At 38.7% G+C, this 23,872-nt stretch overlaps 1 protein-coding gene across 3 annotated transcripts in view; it reads right to left on the reverse strand.

Annotated features, from left to right (window-relative positions):
* Positions 1-23,872, reverse strand: part of LOC138453176 (cytochrome P450 2K6-like) — a 346,951-nt gene that overhangs the window by 161,784 nt on the left and 161,295 nt on the right. For all 3 annotated transcript variants that reach the window (XM_069605773.1, XM_069605771.1, XM_069605772.1), the window contains one exon: positions 15,850-16,010. In XM_069605773.1, the coding sequence (XP_069461874.1) occupies positions 15,850-16,010 (161 nt within the window). The remainder of the gene's footprint in view (positions 1-15,849; positions 16,011-23,872) is intronic.

Raw genomic sequence — 23,872 nt, forward strand, 5'->3', positions numbered from 1 at the left:
ATGGTTGAAATCCATGAGCAATGGCCATTGTAACATTATTATGGCATAGTGGACAGTGAACTAGGATGCAGGGTATGTGGAGCGAATAATAGGGGTTGTTTGGTTTGGCTGGTATCATGGTGGAGCCTTATGGCGTAGGCAATTGAAAGATGATTTCCATCCCCAGCATGTTCTGCTAATAACAACAGACATATATATGTGTTGCAAAAAACATGTTTCTTAAAGGAGCTTTATAGTTCTTTCATGTATGTGAAGAGTGGCCCATCGAATGTTCTGTTTTAAAGTGTGGGAACATTAATTATGATCAATCATGTGGTGTATGATTCCTGAAATGATGTGGACGATGCGTATTGGAAATTGCATGAGTACTACAAAAAATAAAATACTTGGGGCTCATGTGTTATGTGTATGGAAATTGGCTGTACGTCAAGTAGGTGATTCCCCCAGTGCAATGCAACTAATACTTATTGAACTGTTGATTTTGACATTAATGTCTACTTTACATGTTCCAATTTTTCCATCTGGTAATGTCTACGTGTTCTGAACAATAAAAATCCTCTCATTCAAAAATGTGCTGCATATTTGAAATATCTAATCGAAGAATAAATGTACCCTAAAAATAGCACAATCTCCCAAAACAACATGTCACTCTTATGTATATGTAAAATGAGACTAACAATAATTCTTTAAGGAAGAAATATTAGTCAACAAACACATATAGATTGCCTGTCTACTATAAATTGTTTATACAACCATCAAAATAATTTTTAAACTGTATTATATCTTCAATTGTTTCAAAATATTTGAAATATATTCAAACAGTTGAAGAAGTTATTGTAGCATGATGAAGAATCAAAGAAGAAGCACTACAACAATTACTAATAAAACTAATCCTGCAATCATTAAAACAAATAAAATGACAATTCATGTTTGAAAAGAACTACAATCAATTAAAAAGGGTATGGAAAATGTAAGAGAAATCAGGGACAGTAAAAATCAGATTGAGTTAGAAAACATGAAGATGTGGCTTTTTTAAAGTTCTGTCACAAAAATTGCAAACACGAATGATGATGAATTATCTGGTGCATGTGTCCTGGGATGATGTGGCTGATGTGTATTGAAAATTGGACGAGATGGTCTGGCCCATACTGAACTGCAGTCTTTTTTGATTTATATGTGGTCATATATTTTTAATGTAGTTGTGAGCTGTGGTTGTGTATAATCAAATTCCACCTAATAAAGGTGCTGCTAGCAACAGCTAGAATTTTCAAACATCTGAAGAATTGTCACACTCTATTTGAAGAATTATTAGAAATTCCAGAGATGTGACTTAATTGTTTGTGGCATTGTCTTTTTAGAGTTGTCATTTTTTTTATTTTATATTTTCATCACCAGTTGGATATTTGAATATGTCTAACATTGTTAAAGAAAACACTAAGACATGGCTCTTGTAATGTTCTGTCAGAAAGATTGGGAACATTAAATATGACACATCATTTGTTGCGAATATCCTGTAATTATGTGGAAGATGTGTATTGGAAATTGCATGAGGTGCTCTGGACCATACTGGGCTGCAGTTTTTTTTGGCTTATATGTGGTTTTAAATCTTTACTGTAGCTGTGATTGGTGGTTGTGCATAATTTACTTCCACCCATTAAAGGTGCTGCTGAGAAAAGCCAGTGATATTAAACACTGGTAGCACTGGAGCACTCTATTTGGAGAGTTATTAGAAATGGTAGAAGTTTACAGAGGGGGCTTCATTTTTTATGGCATTGTGTATCTGTGTTTATGGGCAGTGCAATCGTACGTTCGGATCTATTGACATGGCCATATCATGACATCTGTGCGTACACCACTGTTCAATCTGCGGGCGCTGAAGTCTGTAGGTGCAAATAATCATAACAACCACAAAACAAGATGTTTACATTTATCATTGTTTTCTATACTTGCTAATAAAGTGTTTTTCAGTAGCTGCAAGCACTTTTGGTAATATAACCCTGCAATTATGTACTGTTTTTATTCACTTTTTCCCCTAATTCTATTTTTGTTTGTTTTGTGATATGGAGAACTGTATTTTTTTATTAGGAATAGTACAGCGGTTTAGAGAGGTGGCTTAATTTCTTGTGACATTTGTATATTTAGAGTTATAATTTGTGTTATTTTCCTATTTTTGTCACCAGGTGGACATTTGAATATGTTTAATATTGTGCAAAAGTACAATGTACCTCTTCTAATATTACCTTTTTTATCCTTTAAGGCATTGGGCCTCATTGCATGGAAGGCGGTAAGGGTTAACGGTCACCGGTAATGCTACCGGTGACCGTTAACCCTTACCGTCTTACTACGAGGTCCCTTTGCGGGTCCTGACCTTGACGGCTGGTGTAGACCAGCCGTTAAAGTAGGGACCCGCAAAGGGACCTTGGTGCTAATTACGGTACCGCAATTTGCGGTACGGTAATTAGCGCCTTCCCCATTCCCATTATGCCCTATGGGGCAAAAATGGGAATGGGGAAGGGCCATGGTGGCTTGGGGAATTACCGCCCCGCTAACCTCGGAATGGGGTGGTAATTCCCCATTCCGCCATGGCGGAATCGGTAAATTACTGGCATGAACCATGGTGCTAATAGCACCATGGTTTAGCACCTACCGCGCAATGAGGCCCATTGGCTTTTTCATGTTGTAATTGTTATTGTTTTACATATTCCTTCCCGGTTGGATATTTCCAACATGTCCAATCATGAGAGTAGCAGCAGTGATGATGATATTGAATTCATTGCCACTGAGGAAGAGGGCAACTCACATGAATAAGTCTGTTCAGAGTTGGTGCTTCTTTAAAGTTAAAAAAACACTGTTCCATGAAAGAGGGAGATTAGGTACTTTGCACATTCTGCAAAAAAGCTCTACTCTGTGGGACCTCAAATGTTCTGTCTCAAAGCTTGGCTTGGGGTCATTAATCATGATAAGTCATTTGGCAAGTTTTCTTGAATGATGTGCATGTTGCATATTGGAAATTGGAAAAGATGGTCTGCCCCATAGTGGGCTGCCGTCTTAAACATTGTTTAGAGTAGACTGGTAGAGTGGTTGTGTATAATCAACTTTCTCCTATTAAAGGGGCTGTTATCAACAGCTAGAGTGTTCAAATATTTGCAGCATTGGCATACTCTATTTGAAGAGTTATTAGAAATTCTAAAAAGGTGGCTTAATTTTTTGGTGGAATTGTCTTTTTAGAGTTGCCTTTTTTGTTATTTTATATTTTCGTCACCAGACATTTGAATATGTGTAACATTGTTCATGAAACCGCTAAGACGTGGCTCTTCTAATGTTTTGTCAGCTTGCTTGGGAACATCAATCATAATAAATCATGTAGGGCAAATCTCCTGGGATGATGTGTATGATGTGTATTGAAAATTGCATGAGATGGTTTGGCCCATACTGGAGGGCAGTCTTTTTTGGTTTATGTGTGGTGTTAGAGCTTTACTGTAGCTGTGAGTAATGGTTGTGCAGAATCAACTTCCCGCCATTAAAGGTGCTGCTAGCAACAGGCAGGGTCTTCAAACACTGGCAGCAATGGAACACTCTATTTAAAGAGTTATTAGAAATGCTAGAGAGGTTCATAGAGGAGACATTTCATGAAGTGTTTACAGATGTGGTGCTCCTATCCGCAGTAGTATTACTTGGATGAGCGAGAGGTCTTCTTAGGGTTTTTTTCTTTCTGATGCCATGCATCTGTCGGAAGTTTTCATCCCCTTCATCCCAGGGTACTAATAGTGTATTTATTTGGTTGACGACACACCAGCATTTCAGAGCTGAGAAAATAAAAACACAAGATGGGGGATGAAACTTTTGAACATCAAATATGAGAAAGTATTTGGTTCAAGCCTCTTGGGATGATGTGTACTGGAAATTGCACAAGAAGGTCTGGACCATGCTGGGCTGCAGTCTTTTCTGGCTTATGTGTGGTCTGCTATGTTTATTGCAGCTGTGAGCAGGGGTTCTGCAAAATCAACCTCCACCCATTGCTAGGAATAGCCAGAGTTTTTAAACACTGGTAGCATTGGAGCACTCTATTTGAAGAGTTATTAGACATGGTAGAGTGGTTCATAAAGGTGGCTTAATTGTGTGTGGCATTGTCTAGCTGTGTCTATGGACAGTGCAATCACATGTTCAGATCTATTGATGTGGCCATATCATGGCATCCGTGTGTATGAAACCGTCAAATCTGCGGGCATCGAAGTCTGAGGTGTGAATATTCACCACACTCATAAAAAAAGTTCACAATTATCTTAGCTTTCGGTACTTGCTAATGAAAGGGATTTCAGTAACTGCAAGCACTTTTGGCACTATACATCTTAAATTATTTATTGTTTTTACTCACTTTTCCTCTAATGCTGCTTGTCTTTGTTTTGCGATCTGAAAGACTCTATTCGAACAGTTATTAGAAATGGTAGAGAGGTTCAAAGAGCGGCTATATTTTTTGTGCATTTTCTTTTTAGATTTGTAATTTCTTTATTATTTTATATTTTTGTCACCAGTTGGACATTTGAATACGTGTACTATTGTTAAAAAAAACACTAAGACTTGGCCCTTCTAATTTATAATGTAATTTGCTGGTCGGGATACAACGGTAACGGCATGCTTACCGGTACCATTGTATCTGGACCGGCAGTCTCGTAATGAGGCCCGTCATCTTTTTAATGTTGTCATATTTTATTGTTTTACATATTCCTTCCCAGTTGGACATTTCCAACATGTCCGATCACGATAGTACCAGAAGTGATGATGTTATCATTTGGTTTCTGAATGAATTACCACTGAGGAAGAAGGCAATGCACATGAATAGCACTTCTGAGAGTTGGCACTTCTTTAAACTTAACAAATACTGTTCCATGAAAGAGACAGAGGAGGTACTTTGCACATTCCACAACAAAGCTCTAGGGTAGGACTTCAAATGTTCGATCTCAAAGCTTGGGGACATTAATCATGATAAGTCATTTGTTGCAAGTCTTCTTGAATCATGTGGATGATGTGTATTGGAAATTGGACAAAATGGTCTGGACAATACTGGACTGCAGTATTTTTAGATTAAAGGTGCTCCTAGCAACAGCTAGAGTTTTCACACATTTTCAGCATTGGCACACTCTATTTGAAGAGTTATTAGAAATTCTAGAGAGGTGGCTTAATTTTTTGGGGTATTGGGCCTCATTACACGGATGGCGGTAGGGATTTACCGGTACCGGTAAAATACCGGTACCGGTAAATCCCTACCGCCTTACTACGAGGTCCCTTTGCGGGTTGGGGGATTTAACGCCTGCTTTTTGCAGGCGTTAAAATCCAACCCGCTAAGGGACCTCGGAGCTAAGTACGGCACCGCAAAATTGCGGTGCCGTAATTAGCGCGTTCCCCATTCCCATAGAGCCCTATGGGGCAGAAATGGGAATGGGGAAGGGCAATGGCGGAAAGGGGATTTACCGCCCCTCCAACCTTGGAATGGGGCGGTAAATCCCCTTTCCGCCAAGGCAGTGCCGGTATTTTACCGGCATGAGCCATGGCGCTAATAGCGCCATGGCTCACCGCCTACCGGGTAATGAGGCCCATTGTCTTTTTAGAGTTGTCATTTTTGTTATTTTATATTTTCATCACCAGTTGGACATTTGAATATGTGTAACATTGTTCACGAAAACACTAAGATGTGGCCCTTCTAATTTATTGTCAGAAAGCTGGGAACATCAATTATAATAAATCATGTGGGGCGAGTCTCCTGAGATGATGAGTATTGAAAATTGCACAATATGGTCTGGCACATACTGGAGGGCAGTCTTTTTTGGTTTATATATTATGTTGTATCTTTACTGTAGCTGTGAGCAGTGGTTGTGCAGAATGAACCTCCTCCCATTAAAGGTGCTGCCAGCAACAGGCATGGTCTTCAAACACTGGCAGCACTGGAACACTCTATTTGTTATTAGAGTTATTAGACATGCTAGAGAGTTTCAGAAAGGAGACTTTTCATGAAGTGTTTACAGATGTGGTGCTCCTATCTGCAGTAGCAGCACCTGGATGAGCAAGAGGTCTTCCTAGGATCTTTTATTTCTGATGCCATGCATCTATCGGAGGTTTTCATACACTTTATTCCGGGGTACTTGTAGTGTATTTATTCAGTTGAAGACACACCAGCAAGAAAAAAAAGATGTGAGATTAAGCCTGGGAATGGTAGAAGTTAAGTGCTGAATACCTGATTACCTGTCATATGTATTTCTTTTTTAAGTGTCAGTTCCCCCTTTTCATAAAAATAAAATAAAATTATATTTAAGTGTATATATGTTGCTTTTTATTTTAATTCCCTCTGTTAGATGTTTCTTTCTTATTTGTTTTCATCTCCTTTTCCATCGCCCTCTTTCCATCTCCTGAAATGGCCATTTTACGGGTTGCCTTTTAAGTTACAAAAATAGATACATTTGAACACAGACTGCAAAAATATATAACAATATTTATTGTAATTTATTGCATGCAGTTTCAGTAATCCAAATCTCCCAATTGTTTGTTTCCATGGTTAGTTGCACTGTTAACAGGGGCAGTAGTTTAGCTGCAAATAAAAGCACTACAGTTGTTGCTTGTGTTAGCTTTGCACGTAAAATCCTGCAATTAATTGGCTGATGCAGTGGGATAAATACAGAGGTTGAGCGAGATATAATGATTTGCAATAGTCAACTGTGCTCATCGCCAGTGAAGCCACAACAGAAGCATGACACTGAGAGGGAAGAAATAAAAGACTTTCCACAGAATCTTACGTTTATAAAAGTCAGCTTGACAAATTGAAGCCACCTGAGTTTCATTGGAAAGTGAGGCAGTAACCTTCACTCCAGTTTCCCGAACACTAGTAACCAGAGACGGAAGAAGGCCAAGGAACATGATGAGGTGCTGTAGTACCTTTATCACTCTGTTCTAAGAACATTCCCCAATGCAAAATATACACATTTGTGTAGTACAATTATGACTTTGCACCCCCCACCAAAGAATAGAACATACATGAGAACAAAAAGTTTCCAAAATCAACATATCTATGACAAAGACCTTACTGTCAGTATTATACATCAAAAGTAGGTCTTGACCATGTCAAATTGTAAAAGTAAGGGCATGTTACCTTTCATGTTGTGAGGACACAGGGTTATCAGGGCTAGACTTACTAATGTACTGAATGGACGGAAGTTGCAATAGTTTTAGAGCTGGGGTTTGGAGCCTACATTTCACTATGACATCCATAATCCTGCATCACCACATATACTGAGTGGTGCTAAAGGACATTGGGCCTCATTACACGGCGGAAAGGGTTAACGGTCACCGTTAATGGTACCGGTGACCGTTAACCCGTACCACCTTACTACGAGGTCCCTTTGCGGGTTGGAGACTTTAACGCCTGCTTTTTGCAGGCGTTAAAAACCAACCCGCAAAGGGACCAGGGAGCTAATTACAGTACTGCAATTTGCAGTGCCGTAATTAGCACCTTCCCCATTCCCACTATGCCCTATGGGGCAGAAATGGGAATGGGGAAGGGCAATGGGCAATGGGGGAGGGGGGAATTACCGCCCACCAACCTTGGAATAGGGCGGTAATTCCCCTTTCCTCCAAGGCGGTGCCGGTATTTTACCGGCATGGACCAAGGTGCTAATAGCACCTTGGTCCACCGCCGTCCGTGTAATGAGGCCCATTGTAATGTAAACACTCTAGAGATCCGAAAGTTGCAGTCTCCTGATATACTGCATCTGACATTGTTGACTGCTATGTGCAGGCCAACTTTCTGTAGTTATGCTGACATTATTTACAATGCGTGACACATGTTTTTTTACTTTCATAAATGATGTGTTATATTGAATCTGTGCTATGGGCCTCATTAAAAGTGAGGCAGAAATACGGCAGTAAATCCGCCAAAATTGTGCCCTAAGGAATTAATGTTATGTCACTTGGTCAGGCGGAATTTATGTCTGATTGTAAGTGGTGGTGGCGGGGTAATCCCCCATTTATTTTGGGTCCATTGGACTCAATAGGGGCTTTTTAGCAGAATGATTGCAGCGGAATTACTGCTGCCGTAATTCCACCATTTCTGCCAATTTTTCAGCGTTGAGTGGGAAGATTTACTGCCAGGGTTTTCCTGGAGGTAAATCCTCCACTCAAAACCAAACCTCATAATTTGGCATAGAGGTAAAATTTGCAGTAACTCAGTGCCACTTACTGGATAACTCGTAATGAGGCGTAATATCTTCAAATACAGCCAAACCGGTTTCCCTATGGCTGGAACTTACCAGCAATGTCATTGTGGAGGTAATAGGTGGTGTCCTAACTGATTGCCCTTATGATGCTATCACTGACGGCATCTGACATGTTTCAATATATGATGTAATCAGTGTGCTTAATAAAATAAAAGAGGTGATGGCTGGAAATTAATTGTAACCATTGGCACAGCTCTCGGCAACCCTGAAGACCACCATTCTTCAGCCTGCCAAGGCATTGTAGACACGGGAAAGACCATATGCACATAAGGCTTGGTCCCACCCCATAAATGATAGTGCAGCCTGAACTGCTTGATTGTATTATACAATGTATAAGGTATACAATCACATACAGATCTGTGTCCTAAACATGTGTATGCATTACATAATAATGTACATAAATGTACATTCATGTGATTGAAATATTATACCTTGTGTATATGTACACATGCCATAATGTACATGTATGTCGACTCATTTTTCATTTAAATGAGATATGGCCACAAAAGTAAATATGAGTGTATTGTCAATTGTGTAATTTAGAAATAAAAGTTTGAATGTATGACTTTAAACAGTTGTATATATGCAGATGTAAAAGTCCAATGCAGTAATTAATAACTGTATTAAAAAAATGATATGGTTGTCTCAAAAAATACTTATTGTAAATATTTCAATGAAACATAAATGCTATAGTGTTGCAAAGCACCAGTGACACAAACATAGGTCACTGCATATTGTAAAACAGAAATGCCATAAAAGTAAATTAACTTCACTGTGATTCATCTCCACAAATTATGACAGTGTTGTCCATTGTTTCTAAAATAAAAATGCAAAATTAGGTTAGTCTATACACAAAAATGTATCGTCATATGAGGGTGTGTTTTAATGTATTAAGTGATGTTTGTCTAGTAACACGTTTGGCATATGTTTACTTTTGTGGATTGGTTATTTTTTGTGTGGGCATAGTTTTGTTGTGTGGTATGGCTATTTTGTCATGCTTTGTTCTGTATTTTAACATCTGTTTATTGTTATAAATTATGTGTTGTGTGTGGAATGTGTATTGTGATGAATCCAAGGTATGTGTCCCTTCTCTCCTAGTGGGAGCCACTTCTTTTGAGGCTAGGGAGGGGAGCCCACTCTGCTAACCCCCCACCCTTGGCGTTTGGGCAAGTGGGAACTCACTGGGAGTGAGTCCCCTCTAAGGAACAAGGACTCCCATTCTGATGAGGAACTCACAGTGTCGAGTACATTGTCTGCCTATGTGAGAATTGGAAAGACCGTTTTACTGTTATGACTCCATCAAACAGGGACATTTCTCCAACTTCTTTGCCATCAGGTAATGCTGGATTTCGCCTAAACTCCACAGTCAAAAAAGAAGGGCACACTGCTTTTGTTTCTGACGACATATGCATAAAACCAAGAGGACTTTGAAAGTTATGTACATACATTTAATTTAGAAGTTCTGAGTATTGATTTAAATGATGTGTTCAAGTTAACAGTGTGGCTATGTGATTCCCAGTTATATTTTCTGTTGTTTAAATATGCTAACAAGTAAGTGCATATTGTATTGATTTAGCTGTGTGGTTGTTCTGATTGTTTATGGTGTGATACATACTACAAGCATAATGCTAAATGCTAATCATTTTAAAACGTTTTTATGTTGATTTGTATCAGAATCAATTTGGGTTATTGGAGCTTAATGGTGGGAGATCTTTGTAAGTGGAGTGCTGATGAGGTTACCATTCTCCAGTGTTACAATCCATTGGTCTACGCATCATGGATGCCTGGGAATAGATATGATGAACTATACTAACAACTCTTTGCAAATCTTTCACACGAAAGGACATGTTCTGGACTTTGAAAGGTAACTGCACTAATCTGCCAAATTAATTCAGATTTATTGAGGTATTTGTTATGTTCCCATGGTTGAACATCATGTTTTCAGTCATCGTTTCATGCAGAATATTGATGCGAGGAACAGAGGTGAACGACTGATGTTTTCTCAGGTACAGTGTGGCAGGACACAACGTAAATAAGTGTTCTAGGTCCTCTACTGCACGTTTGCATGGGGACACAACAGAGAACCCTTGTTGTGCCACTTACACGATACAGATGCTATTGGCAACGTGCCAAATCAAAACTTTAAGTATAATGATCTTTCGCACTTCGGATTAACATAATCAAGGTAATCCTCAAGTCCTGCCTGTGATTTAATGATTAATAACGTGCCAGAAGCGGGGAACCAAGAGCCTTTGTGTCTACATTGTGCTTCAATTTTTCAAAAGTGGTGCTTTTGACCACATCTTTGGATTTTTTGGCAATTAAGCTAGGGTTACTCCAATAGGCCCCAAGGCCAAGGGCTTCCAGAGACTCTTTAAAATGTGACACCCATTTCAAGGACAACCCCCTGCTGTGACAGAACTTCTATCATGGCAAGTATTAAGCAGATGCCATAGCAATTTGCTTAAATTCTGCTGATATTCCTACGAAGAGCTTGGAGAATAAGAACTAAAACTGTTAGTGTGAACCTTGCATGGATGCATTGAGAGATTTCTTGGGAGATTTTGAGTTTCTGCAATTGCTGGCCAGCATTATAAACTCTAGGGAATCTGGCTGTCATGGTACCCTAGTTGCTTCCAGGACCAACAATGGTTCTAATGTTCTGTAATTGGTGCAGGGAAGCAATGAGGCCAGAAAATCACATAGGTCAATGATTACTGTAGAAAATAAGGGAGGCTGCAAGCCTGCTCTCCCCCAAGTTGGTGTGTGAACCCCCGCCATTATATTTACATCTGTTCATTTGATTTGACAAGATATAGGCTGTGTTCACTTGTTATACTGCTGGCAGTTATTTGGTGTCTAGGAGCTAACCAGGGATCGGTTTGAACAGTTAGCACATCCTCCTAATGTTCCAATTTTTCTTTTAGGTTGTTTTATCTATTTGTAGTGAATTTTAATTGATTGTATTTTGGAGTTGTATATGAAATTGTATGGCTTTTATGACTTTATTCGAAATACAGTTTTAACGATCGAATGCAACTTTTGACTGCATCTGAAGATATTGGGCATCATTACAGGTTTGGCTGTCTGGAAACAATGGTACAGTAAGCTTACCGGCACCATTGTTTCCAGACCGCCAAACTACGATACTGCTGGCGGGGGCCGTTTTGCCCACTAGGTATAACCCTGGCGGGTGGAACGGCACCCGCCAACACAGTTGAACGGAAGCACCGGGACTGTTGTTAAAGGTGCCGGTGCATCCGTGGTCCCCACGGGAATGGGATTAACAGAATTGCCGGCGCCGGATTTACCGGACTACCAGGGTTGTAATGCCCCGGTTAATCCGGCAAGCCTTGTGCCAGTAAATCACTACGAGTCCGGCGGTATCCCGCCGTTTTTACCGGTCCCATTGTATACTTTACTGTGCATGAGGATGGTTTGTAAAACAAAATAAAGTACACTTATTGTACTGCCATTCTTTCTGCCTGTTTTTGCCATAATGGCTTCAAGCTACAATGTAATGTAATTTAGTCATGGTAGACTTATTGCAGTTGTGCCAGACCTACATATGTTTGAATGCAAGGACTGTGTAGGGATTGAACAGTGTGTGCATGTGTGTGTTTGTGTGTGTGAGACATGGATGTGTGTATGAGTTCAAGAAATCAGAGATGAGCATTGTGTACACCTACATATATGGTGTTCATGTATGTGTTAACATTTTAAAACCATTATATAAATAATGAGAGTCTTCATCTTTGGTGCAGGGAAGGTCTATAATAATGAAATGATAAATGCAAGAAAATATTATTCAAGAACTGATTGCAGTATCATTTACACCAATTTAGGAAGATGTGGGGACGACATGGTGAGGATGTTTCATGTAGTACCTTGTCTCTATGACAGGTGTGTGTGGGTATTGTCTGGGTTCCCTGATACCCCCTTTGATTATGTATTTATTGATGATGTACATGGCATCACCTGATCTTCACAAGACTTGGAGAAATTCAGATCAGGCAAGAGCTATACACGAGAAGAGCAGTGAAAAGGATTACAGTACATGTACAAATAAGCACTGCATAATGCAATAAGTGTCACGATTGGAAAGAAGAGCATTTTGCATGATTGTGACGGGTGCATAGATGGGGACTTTCCTGAAGCAATAATCCTACGCTGGTCTGTAAATGGTCTCCTAAAGTGCAAGGGGGTATATTGACCATACATTAGCTTACAACAAAGTATTAAGGGTAAAGGATTTTTGAAAAAATAGAGATGTTTCTGGACGTAAATATGATTTTCTGTGTATCTGAAGTCCACATTGACTCTCCCAGTCAGCAGGGCCATCGGAATTCAGTATCTTTTCTCTAAGCGTCTACTTGTGGAATGATGCAACACAGAGTTTTGAGTGGAGGATATGGAAAGCCGATAGGATAGTATATGCTTGTCTTTTGAATGAGATTGAGTTGGCCAGGGTTCCAGAAGCCTTAGTGAATGATACAAAAGGAATTCAATTTGATGTGGGCTCCAAAGGGGAGTCAATATGTGCTGGGGATATATTGATCTGGCAGCCTTATGTTAATTTGCCTGGAGTTGGTGGATTTGGCACTTATACCTGCCTAGGTAAAGACTATTGTGAAGTAATAGCCATTACATGTTCTCCTCCTTCACTGTGCACCCTGTGTTTCACGCCCTAGCCATGCCCTGTACTGCACGCACCTTCCTCTCCATTCCCTGCACTACTAGTCCTCCTTTGCATTCCCTGTGCAGTGCACAAGGTGCTCTCTGCCTCCTCTCTGTGGCCACTGCAGTGTGTGACATGCACTATGAATGGGGGTGGAGCTGCTGATGTCCTGGAAGAAGCCATATTGCACACAGGGCAGAGCTTGCGTACACATACTTAGCGTTTAATATGTAGGAATGTAGGCATGGTATTCCTCCTGTTGACAGCTACCTGAATTGTCAGTCCTAGTTCATATCAAATTGGGTTTTTGGAAAGCTTTAAAAACCAGGGCCATAGAGCTGACATCTTAGATATATGGTGGAATAGTGGGTAAAAAACAAACAATGGTAGTTAATTATAGTGCCATCAAGATTATTGCAAGTATGCATTAGAAGCAGAGGTAAATGCCATTGGTAGTATATATTTATAGGATGTTCAAGTTAAATAATGCCTTTGTTAAAAAATACAACACATTGTCATTCATCAAATAAATCAATTTCTGGAGCTAGATTACTAAGGCACTCGATACTCATATCATTACCTGAATGCTCACCTGATGTGCACTTCACTACAGGCAGCTGCCTTTGATTAGGTCCCTGCTCAGAGCAGATTTAATTTCAGGTTGTAATTACAATTGTAGGCAATGTTTTCTTTTCTATTGTGACTATCAATGCGAATGCAATATCCAGCTTTGTTAATGCATTTACTATTTGCAGCAATTTGACCACCAGTGATAATGGGCTATTCGCTTCTGTAATGAGTGATATTGAATCCCTAGCAGTAAATAGTATTTACACCGGCAATAGTTATAACTGCATGCAGGCCCAGACCTCTTTGATTTAATTATTATACAGGCCAAGGTGAATGGTTTTAATATAATTTGTATCCCCCGATAGGTGGAATATGTCGACATCACGGATAGGTGGTCTAAAATGTCAAATATTTAGATGTTGAAAAGCATAGGGATGAGAAGACAGCTTTACTCACCTTCTATGATTATGTTATGTTATGATGTCATACAATTGTATAGTTCCTCCTGCCATAGATTATGCCGTAAACACACTTTGCATGTCAGAGAGGCAAAGGAGGAGTATGATAGAACATGCAGTAATGCTAGGGAGGAGCAAAGTTAGGTAGAACATTGGGAAGAGGTTGGAGGATAGATGAGATGCTCAGGGTGGCATAAGAAGAAAAAGATAGTGAAACTATGTGTACAGTCGGATCTACCATGGGACTGAACTGTATTCTCTGGGCTGCAGCACCGAAGAGAGCGAGGTGTTCACTGCCCTAGGGGGGTATGCCTGGGATTTACTCATCCCGTTGAGCTTCTATGTTATTTTATCCAATATTTACACTGCTCACATCAGAACCATAGTGGGCTTATGGCACCTGGCTTTGACCGAAGGTGGCATATTGAACCCTGCCAGGGTGTCACCAGACATTACTCTTTGGAAATCAAGGGGATATTCATAGAGAAAGTCATAGGAAAGGGAAACTCTGATAATAGAATGACCAAAAACAGAAGAAAAATAATTGGGTTGAGTGGAAGGGGAAAGCATGCGTGTTAGGCTCAGGAGAGTACAGCTCGGATTAGAGAAGAGTTGTATTGTGATGGCAATATCTCGAATCAATGAAGCATGGTTCTAGATGTAGTTAGATGATATATGGTTTCTTCATGGACTCAAGCAGACCTTGTAGTGTGGGGGTGTTCACTAGATTAGTTTGCAAGAAACAATCCGAGGGAGAGCACTGGATTTGCTCAGCCAGCTGACAGGAGTGTAGGCTCCAAGTGCTATACATGTATATAAGTATGCCAGAGGAGAACATGGGGTAGTTGGTAAAGGAGGGGAAGAGGAGACATGATGGATAAGTGTTTAGTAATATTAGGTTCTGTAAACTATAAACGTTTTTATAATCTACTGTAACTTAATAAAATAACATTCGTACGAAATAGCTCAAGCAACCAACTATTCAAGCCAGGGAGACAATTACAGTCCTAACCTTTACAGCTTCCTGCAGAAGAGACTCCAACATAATCTAGAGTAGTGAACCTAAACTGTTAGATAAATGCCACACTTTCCAAAATTCAGTTGCACACCCTTCTACCATTGCAAAGGGTAATTTGGTTTATAGCTTCTTGCTTAAATGCATGCTCTCACACTGAGCCAGCCTGCATTTGCATGTTTTAAACTTGGTGGCAAATAAATCGATCAAATTAGTTCCATTAATGTGGGTAATACCACCTATGAGGAGATCTAGCATGAAGGACTGTTCTGTAAAATAAATATAATTAAAGCCAAGCTCTGAAGTATCTTACTCCCTTACATCTTTAATGTGTGAAGTTATTGCATCTCTTAATAATAAGAGAAAGGGTTAGCTTCCTGTGGCCTTCCTGTGCTAGGTTTGGGTCCTTGTGTCTGGGAATTTCTGTGAGCAAAACTTTGGTTAAATTCTGCACACTCAGTCTGTTTGTGAAAATCTTTATTAACAAGCACCAAGGTTTGCTTTCTAACGGCTTTAACCGAAAGAAACAAACATGTATATTCATTGAAGTATATTTCAATTGTGCTATTAAACCAAGAACCAGAACCCAAATGGAAAGTTTATAAAGCAAAAGAAAAAAACTTCTTTAAAAATGCATGTCCTCAGTAGCGGCAAAGCATTTTGAAAAAACATTGAAACTTAGATGAAGTGAGTATTGATAGGTACTCTCCAGATGCAATTCAGCAATAGCATAGTGTGTGTCTGACCAAATGCACTGGATTCCTTGTCTTCCATACACAGCAGTGAAGCGCGGTGCATTCAAAATCATCACTGTGTTTCCTATAATGCACACATGCATGTTTTCTATACATTTGGCAGCATACTTACATTGACCATTGGGCTTCCTATCAACCTCAGGTTGTCAGACACCAGCTTTGAGAGCATCACTAACGTAGGGTTATCGTAGTCGAAGCGGTGTCCAAGCACTACTGAAGTAATGATGTTGGCAACTGCTGCATGGAGTATTGCATACACATCAAAAGCCCTTCCTAGAAAATGTTAGAATGGAATTCAAAAATATAAAGAAAATCAATTTAAGAGTTTTTAGGGTGCATTAATTAGATACATTGATTAGATTGTACTTATGTCCATTTTACAATTTATAGTCATATTCCTGCCATATAGGTAATAGATTATTGTTGAGTTTATGTGAGGTTTATACAGGTCTATACATTGGAGTGGCACTTCTAAAAAGTCAATTGAGATTTTTACAGAATATATAATCCCACCTAAATGTTAAATGGTGGTTACAAAGCAATTCAATGGTTATGCAAAGTGGACATTGGAAGCACCTACTGACTGGATGGTGGAGAGTGAGAGATGTGTCATATTTTTGGAAATGCCTGCCATGTTGGATATGCGGACAGGCACAGCTAACCACGGACATTGCGGTGGGGAAAACGTCTGGAAAACCTATTTTGGGTCATTTGGTGGTGGAAATAGGGGCCAGGAAGGGTGGAGGAGTTGAAACAATATGATATGGGGCTATTTGTGTAGGTTGCAAAAGGCCGGGCAGGTGCTGGGCTGCCCGCGGACAAGGCTGTAGTTCGAGGAAAGCGCCATGAACAGGCAGCTTGGAAAAGACATTTGGGGTTAATTGATGGCTGGTAAAGGGCATAGAAATGGTAGGGAAATGGAATGAAGGTAATGTGGAGCTTTTTTTAAATGTGCAAAAAGGGTTTGGAAATGCTGCCAAGTCTACAGTCAAGTTTGGTGTCCGCAGACATCATTTTGGTCGCAGGGGGTTCAGTTTGAGTTTTATTGTTGGATGGTCTATGGTATGTACTTCTAACATAGTTCATTGTATTGTTGTGTTTGAGGCCATTTGTGCACTGGGCACAATCAACACAGTAGTAATATGTGTATAGTAATAATAGGTAATGTAGTAGGAGTATGGTCAAAATGACCATGGTAGCAATACGTGTATAGTAATTGTAGGTAATGTAGTAGGAGTAAAAAATGTTAGTAATATGGAGGAATGATGTAACTGAACTGTATATGGTACTTATGATCGTAGTACAATCGAGGATAGTGCTCATATAAAATGTATTTGATTATACTTGCTGTGGTTACTTAGTATTGTAGCCTTATGAAGCAGGAATCCCTTGTATATTGTCTATGGAAAAGAAAACAGTACAATTGTTTAAGCTGAATACTTCAAAAGATGTAGTTGTATACACTTTTTTAAACCCTCATAAACAGGACATTCTAAGTACTCTGTTTGATACAGCATTAGTGTATGACACACTGCTGTTGTTTTGACATTAAATAATTATTGGGCCATTGGTCCAGTCTGCACTGGATTAAAAAAAAAAAAAACTGATCAAAGTTATGTGAGTGTAAGGGTGATAGTATGTTTGTCTGAAGTATATTGTGATTAAGGGAATGCTCAAAATAATTAGATACCTCATGCCGTATTACAACTATATTAGAGGTTAGAAGATGTTTTGACATATAAGAATTGAGATAGTGTATCTAAAGTGCTTTGAAATGAAGGGTGTTTTTCAAGTAGTTAGAAACCTGTTGACATGTTCTAAATAGATTGTCTTTCAAAAGTGCTATTGTAGTATTATGGATGTAGTTAGATACCTGCTGGTGAATTCTAACTGTTAATTTTGCTATAGTTTAGTGACTACATTTGTGTTTAAGGAATATTAATTAAGCAGGCATTTGTTGAATTTGCTATTAACCCATGTTTTGGAGTAACAGAGGTATTGTTACATTCAAACCAACCACATTTTTTGGCATATGCAGTGCGGTATCCTGAAATGGTTATGGCTATACCAAACTGTTGTGAAGGTTTTCCAAGAGATACTAGGCTGTGAGTGAAACCTGTAAGCTTACAGTTATTTTTGGTACTATCTGAATCGTACCTTAAAAGCATTAGTATGACATTTTGGCTATGTGAGTTTATTTGTATGGTAGAACGATTGTCTGAATTGTAAAAAGAACATAATATGCCATGATTTGCTTTCTGCAAAAGCTGGTGAAATGGAATGGATTCAGAATTTGGTATGGATACATATAGAAATAGTTCATTAGGGATGTGGTCTTGCGAAACATGATTGCAGAGAGTGCATGTATGTTTCAACGTGTATGAAATAAGCAAGATTTCATTTATAGGGCTGTTTTTGTTTCCAGTACTTGTGGTAAGTGCTTTAGGAATTATTGTGGATCCTCCTGTATGGTTATGGTAAAAGTGACCATTCCCGCACAGTAGTCCAATTCTTGCCTTATACCTGAGACACTGTAAGTGCTGTCAGGATTATTTGTGGCATTTCTGTGAAGGACACACATTTGCAAACACAACTGGTCCGAGCTGTTCAAGTAAATGTTGTGAACAATTGATGGTAATTGAAAGAGAAGATGAATTGTCACATTAGCATAACAATGTACTCCAGTTGTGCTTCTGAATTTAAATGGACCAGAGAATTATGTTTTTGGATCATTTGACGGGCCTGCAGATCATCCTGGAGAAGAGATATTTGTGTCTTTCCTTTCTGATGGATATGCAGTTGACTTTGTACTAGACAGTTTTGTGGTTGTATTGTTTGATGCATAAGAAGTTGGTCCATGTTTTTTCAGCGGAATTGTTAGGAGTTCTGCTTAAGCTTCTGTTTCTATTATTTGTCTTTTAAGAGGTTTCTTTTTTGAGATACAGGGTGCATATCTAGATGTGGTATAGGGGTCATTGCCTGCTGTTTTCCAGGATGCACAGAATGTCAGCATTGACTATGTTTGCATCAAAATTAAATAGAAATAGACCATTGAGTGTACGCAGTCGTGAAAGTGCCAAGTAATTCATACCTTCTTTAAGGACTGTGCTGCCAATGTCATTCAATGCTTGATCTAGGGTTAGACCTTGTGATTTGTGAATAGTGACAGCGTATGCAAGAGATAGAGAACATTTCCAATGTGTCGTTGAAAAGAAGGAAATGTGCTTTTGTCCAGCCAATTTATTTTAACTTCATCAAGTTTGCCAAATTGGATGATGACAAACTGAATGTTGTTGTCATGTGGACATGTTTGGAATCCAACAACTGTACTATTTGCTACATTCACTAAACCATGTTCTACTTCAAGGTTATGTTTTAGAATGACTTTGTAGTTTAGACACAAAGGGCCTCATTACAAGGTTGAAGGTAACCATGGCGCTATTAGCACCATAGCTGCCTCCAAATCCTTACCGACTCCGCCCTGGTGAATGGAGCAATTACCAGTCCATTCCAAGGTTGGCGGGACCGGTAATTCCCCATTCACCAGGGCCCTTCCCCATAGGGCTCAATGGGAATGTGGAAGGCACCAATAACAGTACCGCAATTTACGGTACCGTTATTAGCTCTAAAGTCCCTTTGTGGGTCCTGTCCATAACGCCTGGAAAAACCAGGCATTAAGGGAGGACCCGCAAAGAGAACTAGTAATAGGGCGGTAAGGGATTACCGGCACTGGTGCCCTTACCGGTGCAGTAATCCCTTACTGCCCGCCTCGTAATGAGGCCCAAAGTCAATATTTTCTCCAATTCAGCTGTGTCGGAGATACATTTTTCTAAGCTATTTAGTCATGCTGTTGCTTGTTGACACATAGGCGGTGTCATGCCGTGCACTCCATATGCAGTATGGGTTGCATTTCTTTTTTTAACATTTTTGAATTGAGTACAACTTGCAATTGTTGGCATGAAGGACATACATTTTTTATTTAGTTGCATTAACTGTTCCATGACATTAGGAGCAGATGTATTTCATCCATATAGCTCATGGATTAGTCCACTATTTAAGATGAATTTTGTATCTTTAGTAAGCAGATCAGTTCTAATGCTTTATTGAATGTTAGCATATGTGAGGTATGCAAACTTGTGCATGCTTTGAGTTAGTTCTCTATAGTGAAAATGTTGCCAATGCTGCTGATGGTATTATAGCATTGATTGTGCCCTAATGATTTGAAAATAGGTTGACCTTTCACTGGTGTAATCTGTAGGCAGTCTCCAAAAAGAATAATATGTTTTCCTCCAAACAGTTCTTTGTAGTTGGTTTTTAGGACCTCTTGCATTCTGAGGTGAATAAAAGTCAACATGAGGTTGTGTACCATATCTACTTCAACTATCAGGAGCACTTTCATTTGTTTTGAAATTCTGCATACTTTAGTAGCAGCTTTAGCTGATAATTTGTAGTACTCTTATTTGTTTTGGTGTTCTATGGGGAGGAGTAGTAGTTGATGTAAAGTTACACCTCCTAAATTGTAGACAGCTGCTAAACCTATGGGGGCTGTTACTACACCCAAAATGTTGTTGTTTGTTATGTTTATAGAAATGTACTGATTTTTTTATTAAAAATGTTTTAGCACAACCAGCTTTACCACATACATACAGGATCAAAGGCTTATAATGTTTAAAGTTACATGTTTTAGTTTCATGTTTAAAACTATGTTCAGTTTCTTGAGTGACTTCTAGATAAATGGTGAGTTGTTCATCATTTAGCTGTGATTCCAGCACTGACAGGGCTTCCTCAGATTGTTTATATTGATACATGGTATTTTCTACCTGGGTCATGGCTATTTCTGCTTCATTTAGAATGAGTGGTTCTCCAAGTGGGTCTTGGTTTCCTGTAAAGGAAGGTTGACTGGCCTCAGGAGTGTCTAGTTGAGTGTCAATGTCTTCCTCTTGTTGGCATTCATTGTCCAACATTTGTTTGTATTGATTGAAATTGGCATTTTTTATATTGCTGTCATATTTTTTTAATGCGGCTTCAAATGAGTCATAGTCACCAAATCTTTTTCTTTTCTCCAAGGTTTAAAAAGTTAGAGTATCGTCATGTAATACCGTTCTCTGTGTTATGGAGATTTAAATAACTTAATGTGATTAATTAGACTGGGTTTGGTGAATTTCACTAGGCTTTCTTCACAAGTTGGGACTGCAAATTTGCCAGGTGTCTCATTTGGTGTGACATTGTTTTTGGAGTTGTAGTTTTAGGCAATGTCGTAAATTATTGCATCAATTATTATTATTATTATTATTATTATTATTATTATTATTATTATTATTATTATTATTATTATTTTAAATATCTGGCTGTTGGGATCATTTGTGGCTATGTTTTCTATCTCTTGGTAGGAATTTAGTTCTCTTTTTTGGGATGAAGCTAATCCAAGGATCAGCCAATGTGCCCAGAGTTGCCATATAGGGCTGTACCTGTTAAGCAGTCTGCAGCTTCGTAGCAACCACATTCTCTATTGGAGGGCATTTTTATACTGAAACTGTACATTTTCTTTGATAGTGTTTTGTCAGATGATATGTCATTGCAGAGGTATTTTAGCACTCTCTTTTCTCTGTTCCTAGTGATTGCATCGAATGCAAAAGCATCAAATGCAAAACCTTTGAAAAACATTTTTTATGGGGGGGTCCCCCAACCCTTGTATTTCTACCCCTTAAAACCCATTATAGTAAAAGAAAAAAATACCTACAAAAAATGCATTTTTGATGCCTTTTTTTCAAAGCATTTGCATTCGAAACTATGTATTTGATGCAATGCCTGGATACCGTTTTCTCAGCTTTGCTGTGACATATCTTACAACTGCAATAGAATTATATGTAATGTCTATGTTTGCATTCCACAAGAGGGCAATAATAGGATTGTAATCATGGATGTACTTGGATGCTTTGTCCCTTTTAATGGTGTATGTATTTTTAGGGAATGTGTCTTTCACTCTGGGTACAGTATTCCCCTTTGTTTTTATATCTACATCAGCAGTATTTGCCATATTTTTGTTTTTGGAAGCCTAACACTTATGCTTGTAGGTCACAATCTGTGGTTTCTGAAGGTATGTCTGAGGTATTGTATTTTTCAATAAACTGTAAAAAAAGTAGCATCACTATCCTGGCCACATTTGGGAGTGTTTTTATCCACAAAAGCATCAAGAGAACAGCGTTCTGGTGTTTTTATATCTATTCCATCTTTATTTTGGTTTGCAGTGCCTAAGAAGTCGTGCAAGTCATCCCATGCATACTCTGCACAACTTAAAGTAACAAACCAGGTGGGTGGGCCTAGATTCCTTAGCATAAAATGTACATCAGCGATATGTCAGAATTATTCTTTTGTACCACACATGTTTGGCGAGAAATTTGTCATACTTGACTGCAAAACTTCATCCTTGTCTTTTATTTTTTGAAGCAGTTGTGCAGTGGATATGTTTTAAAAATTAGAGCCTGTTTTTAATGTGTGAGCAACTCTGTTAACATAGAATTGCTAGTTCACTTTTAAAGGGGAGTTGGAAAATGTATTTGACATTTTGTCTGACTCTTGAATCTAGAGAATACATTTGTAAAGAGCGATATTCTGATGCACTAATTTGTGTGGCATTTCATCAGGAAAAGATTGGCTTCTAAACGTTATTCCCATGTGCTCATTTGGGATCATTTGGCTTGATATGTTTCTAATTCATTGTCAATTGTGTCTTTGGAGTGTAGTGGCTGAATTATATAATGGTGTAAAATATTGGCTGCAGTACAGCATCTACACGTTCAAATTAGCCAGTTGCTGGTGACTCTTGAATAATGTGGGTAGTTCCTCCTAAGTATTACTCTATGTGTATATATATATTTGTAGTACTCATTGTTTTCTTTTAGGTAGGGCTTGTCTAACATTGTTTAAGTGGATTAGTTGTTGCCCAAAAAAATATTTTGTGTTGGCATGCCATTAACAAGAACAACCAATGATTGATCTATTGGTCATTGTACTCCTAGAGTTTGAACATTTTCTTTTAGATCTAAAGGTAAATATACTACTTTGACATGGATGCCCTTTAGTAACTCGGATGGAAGTAATTTGGCTGATATTGGTTGAAGGCATATTATAGCTTGAAATGGGTGCACTATTTGTAGTATAATGATCACATACAAGTTAAGCTGTTGGAGAATTTTGGATGTGGGAATATTTCTTTAAAAGTTATTAGTGATAGCATGTGATGGCATTTGGTTGTTGTCAATCTTTGTGTTGAAGTATGTGCATACTCTTGAGGAGTCCGTTATTTTTTATTTCACTTTTGCAATTAGACATAAAGTTAATTGGAACCATTGGGATTCTTCATTGTCTTCTATTTTGTAGGCTAAATCTCCTATTCTTGTGCTCTTTTATAAAATGTTCTGTAACAAAAGGCACATATTTGGTCTTGTATTTAAGAAGATGTGTTTTGAAACTTAGCTATTTCTTTTTTGTATGTCTTTATTAGGACGTTGTTTATGAGCTTTTCAGTAAAGTTTCTAAATGTACATAATTTTCTAAGTCACATTCAGTTCCAAAGTATTTATGTTGGATGTGCTCTATTTCTTGAAGGAGTTTCTAGAGGAGCAGCCGAATGCCTCTACAGGATGTCCCGCCCCTATTTTGCCTATATAATGGAAACCGGAAATTGCGACATGTGCAATGCTAGTAATGGTACCTATATCATGAAGAATATTTGAGACAAGATATCCTTTGAGAAGCACTCCCGTAAGACTGATGTTCTCCTGAAAGGAACGCTGGAAGAAGTATGAAGATGTGGAAAGAAGAAGCTGATGACGTCACAACAGATATGAATGACGCGTCAAGAAGGATGACCAGAGAAGAGAATGCATAGGTGATATAGAATCTGATGACGAAGTAAAGAATTAAGAAGACTTTCATGTGTGGAATGAAGATTGCATGTGTGAAGAGCACTGCAGAAAACACAAGCCATTATACAATTGTACAGATGCTGCAATGCAAGTAGACTATGTATTCTTAAGGTTGGCTATACACAGTATGTAAACTGCAGGCAGTATCGCCAACATATATGTATATAGAGTTCTGGACATTGGATGACACATTTTAGTAAGCGAGTC

The sequence above is a fragment of the Ambystoma mexicanum genome, chromosome 4p (genome assembly GCF_040938575.1).
Source record: "Ambystoma mexicanum isolate Mex_15411 chromosome 4p, UKY_AmexF1_1, whole genome shotgun sequence".
Classification (NCBI taxonomy): Eukaryota; Metazoa; Chordata; class Amphibia; order Caudata; family Ambystomatidae; genus Ambystoma; species Ambystoma mexicanum.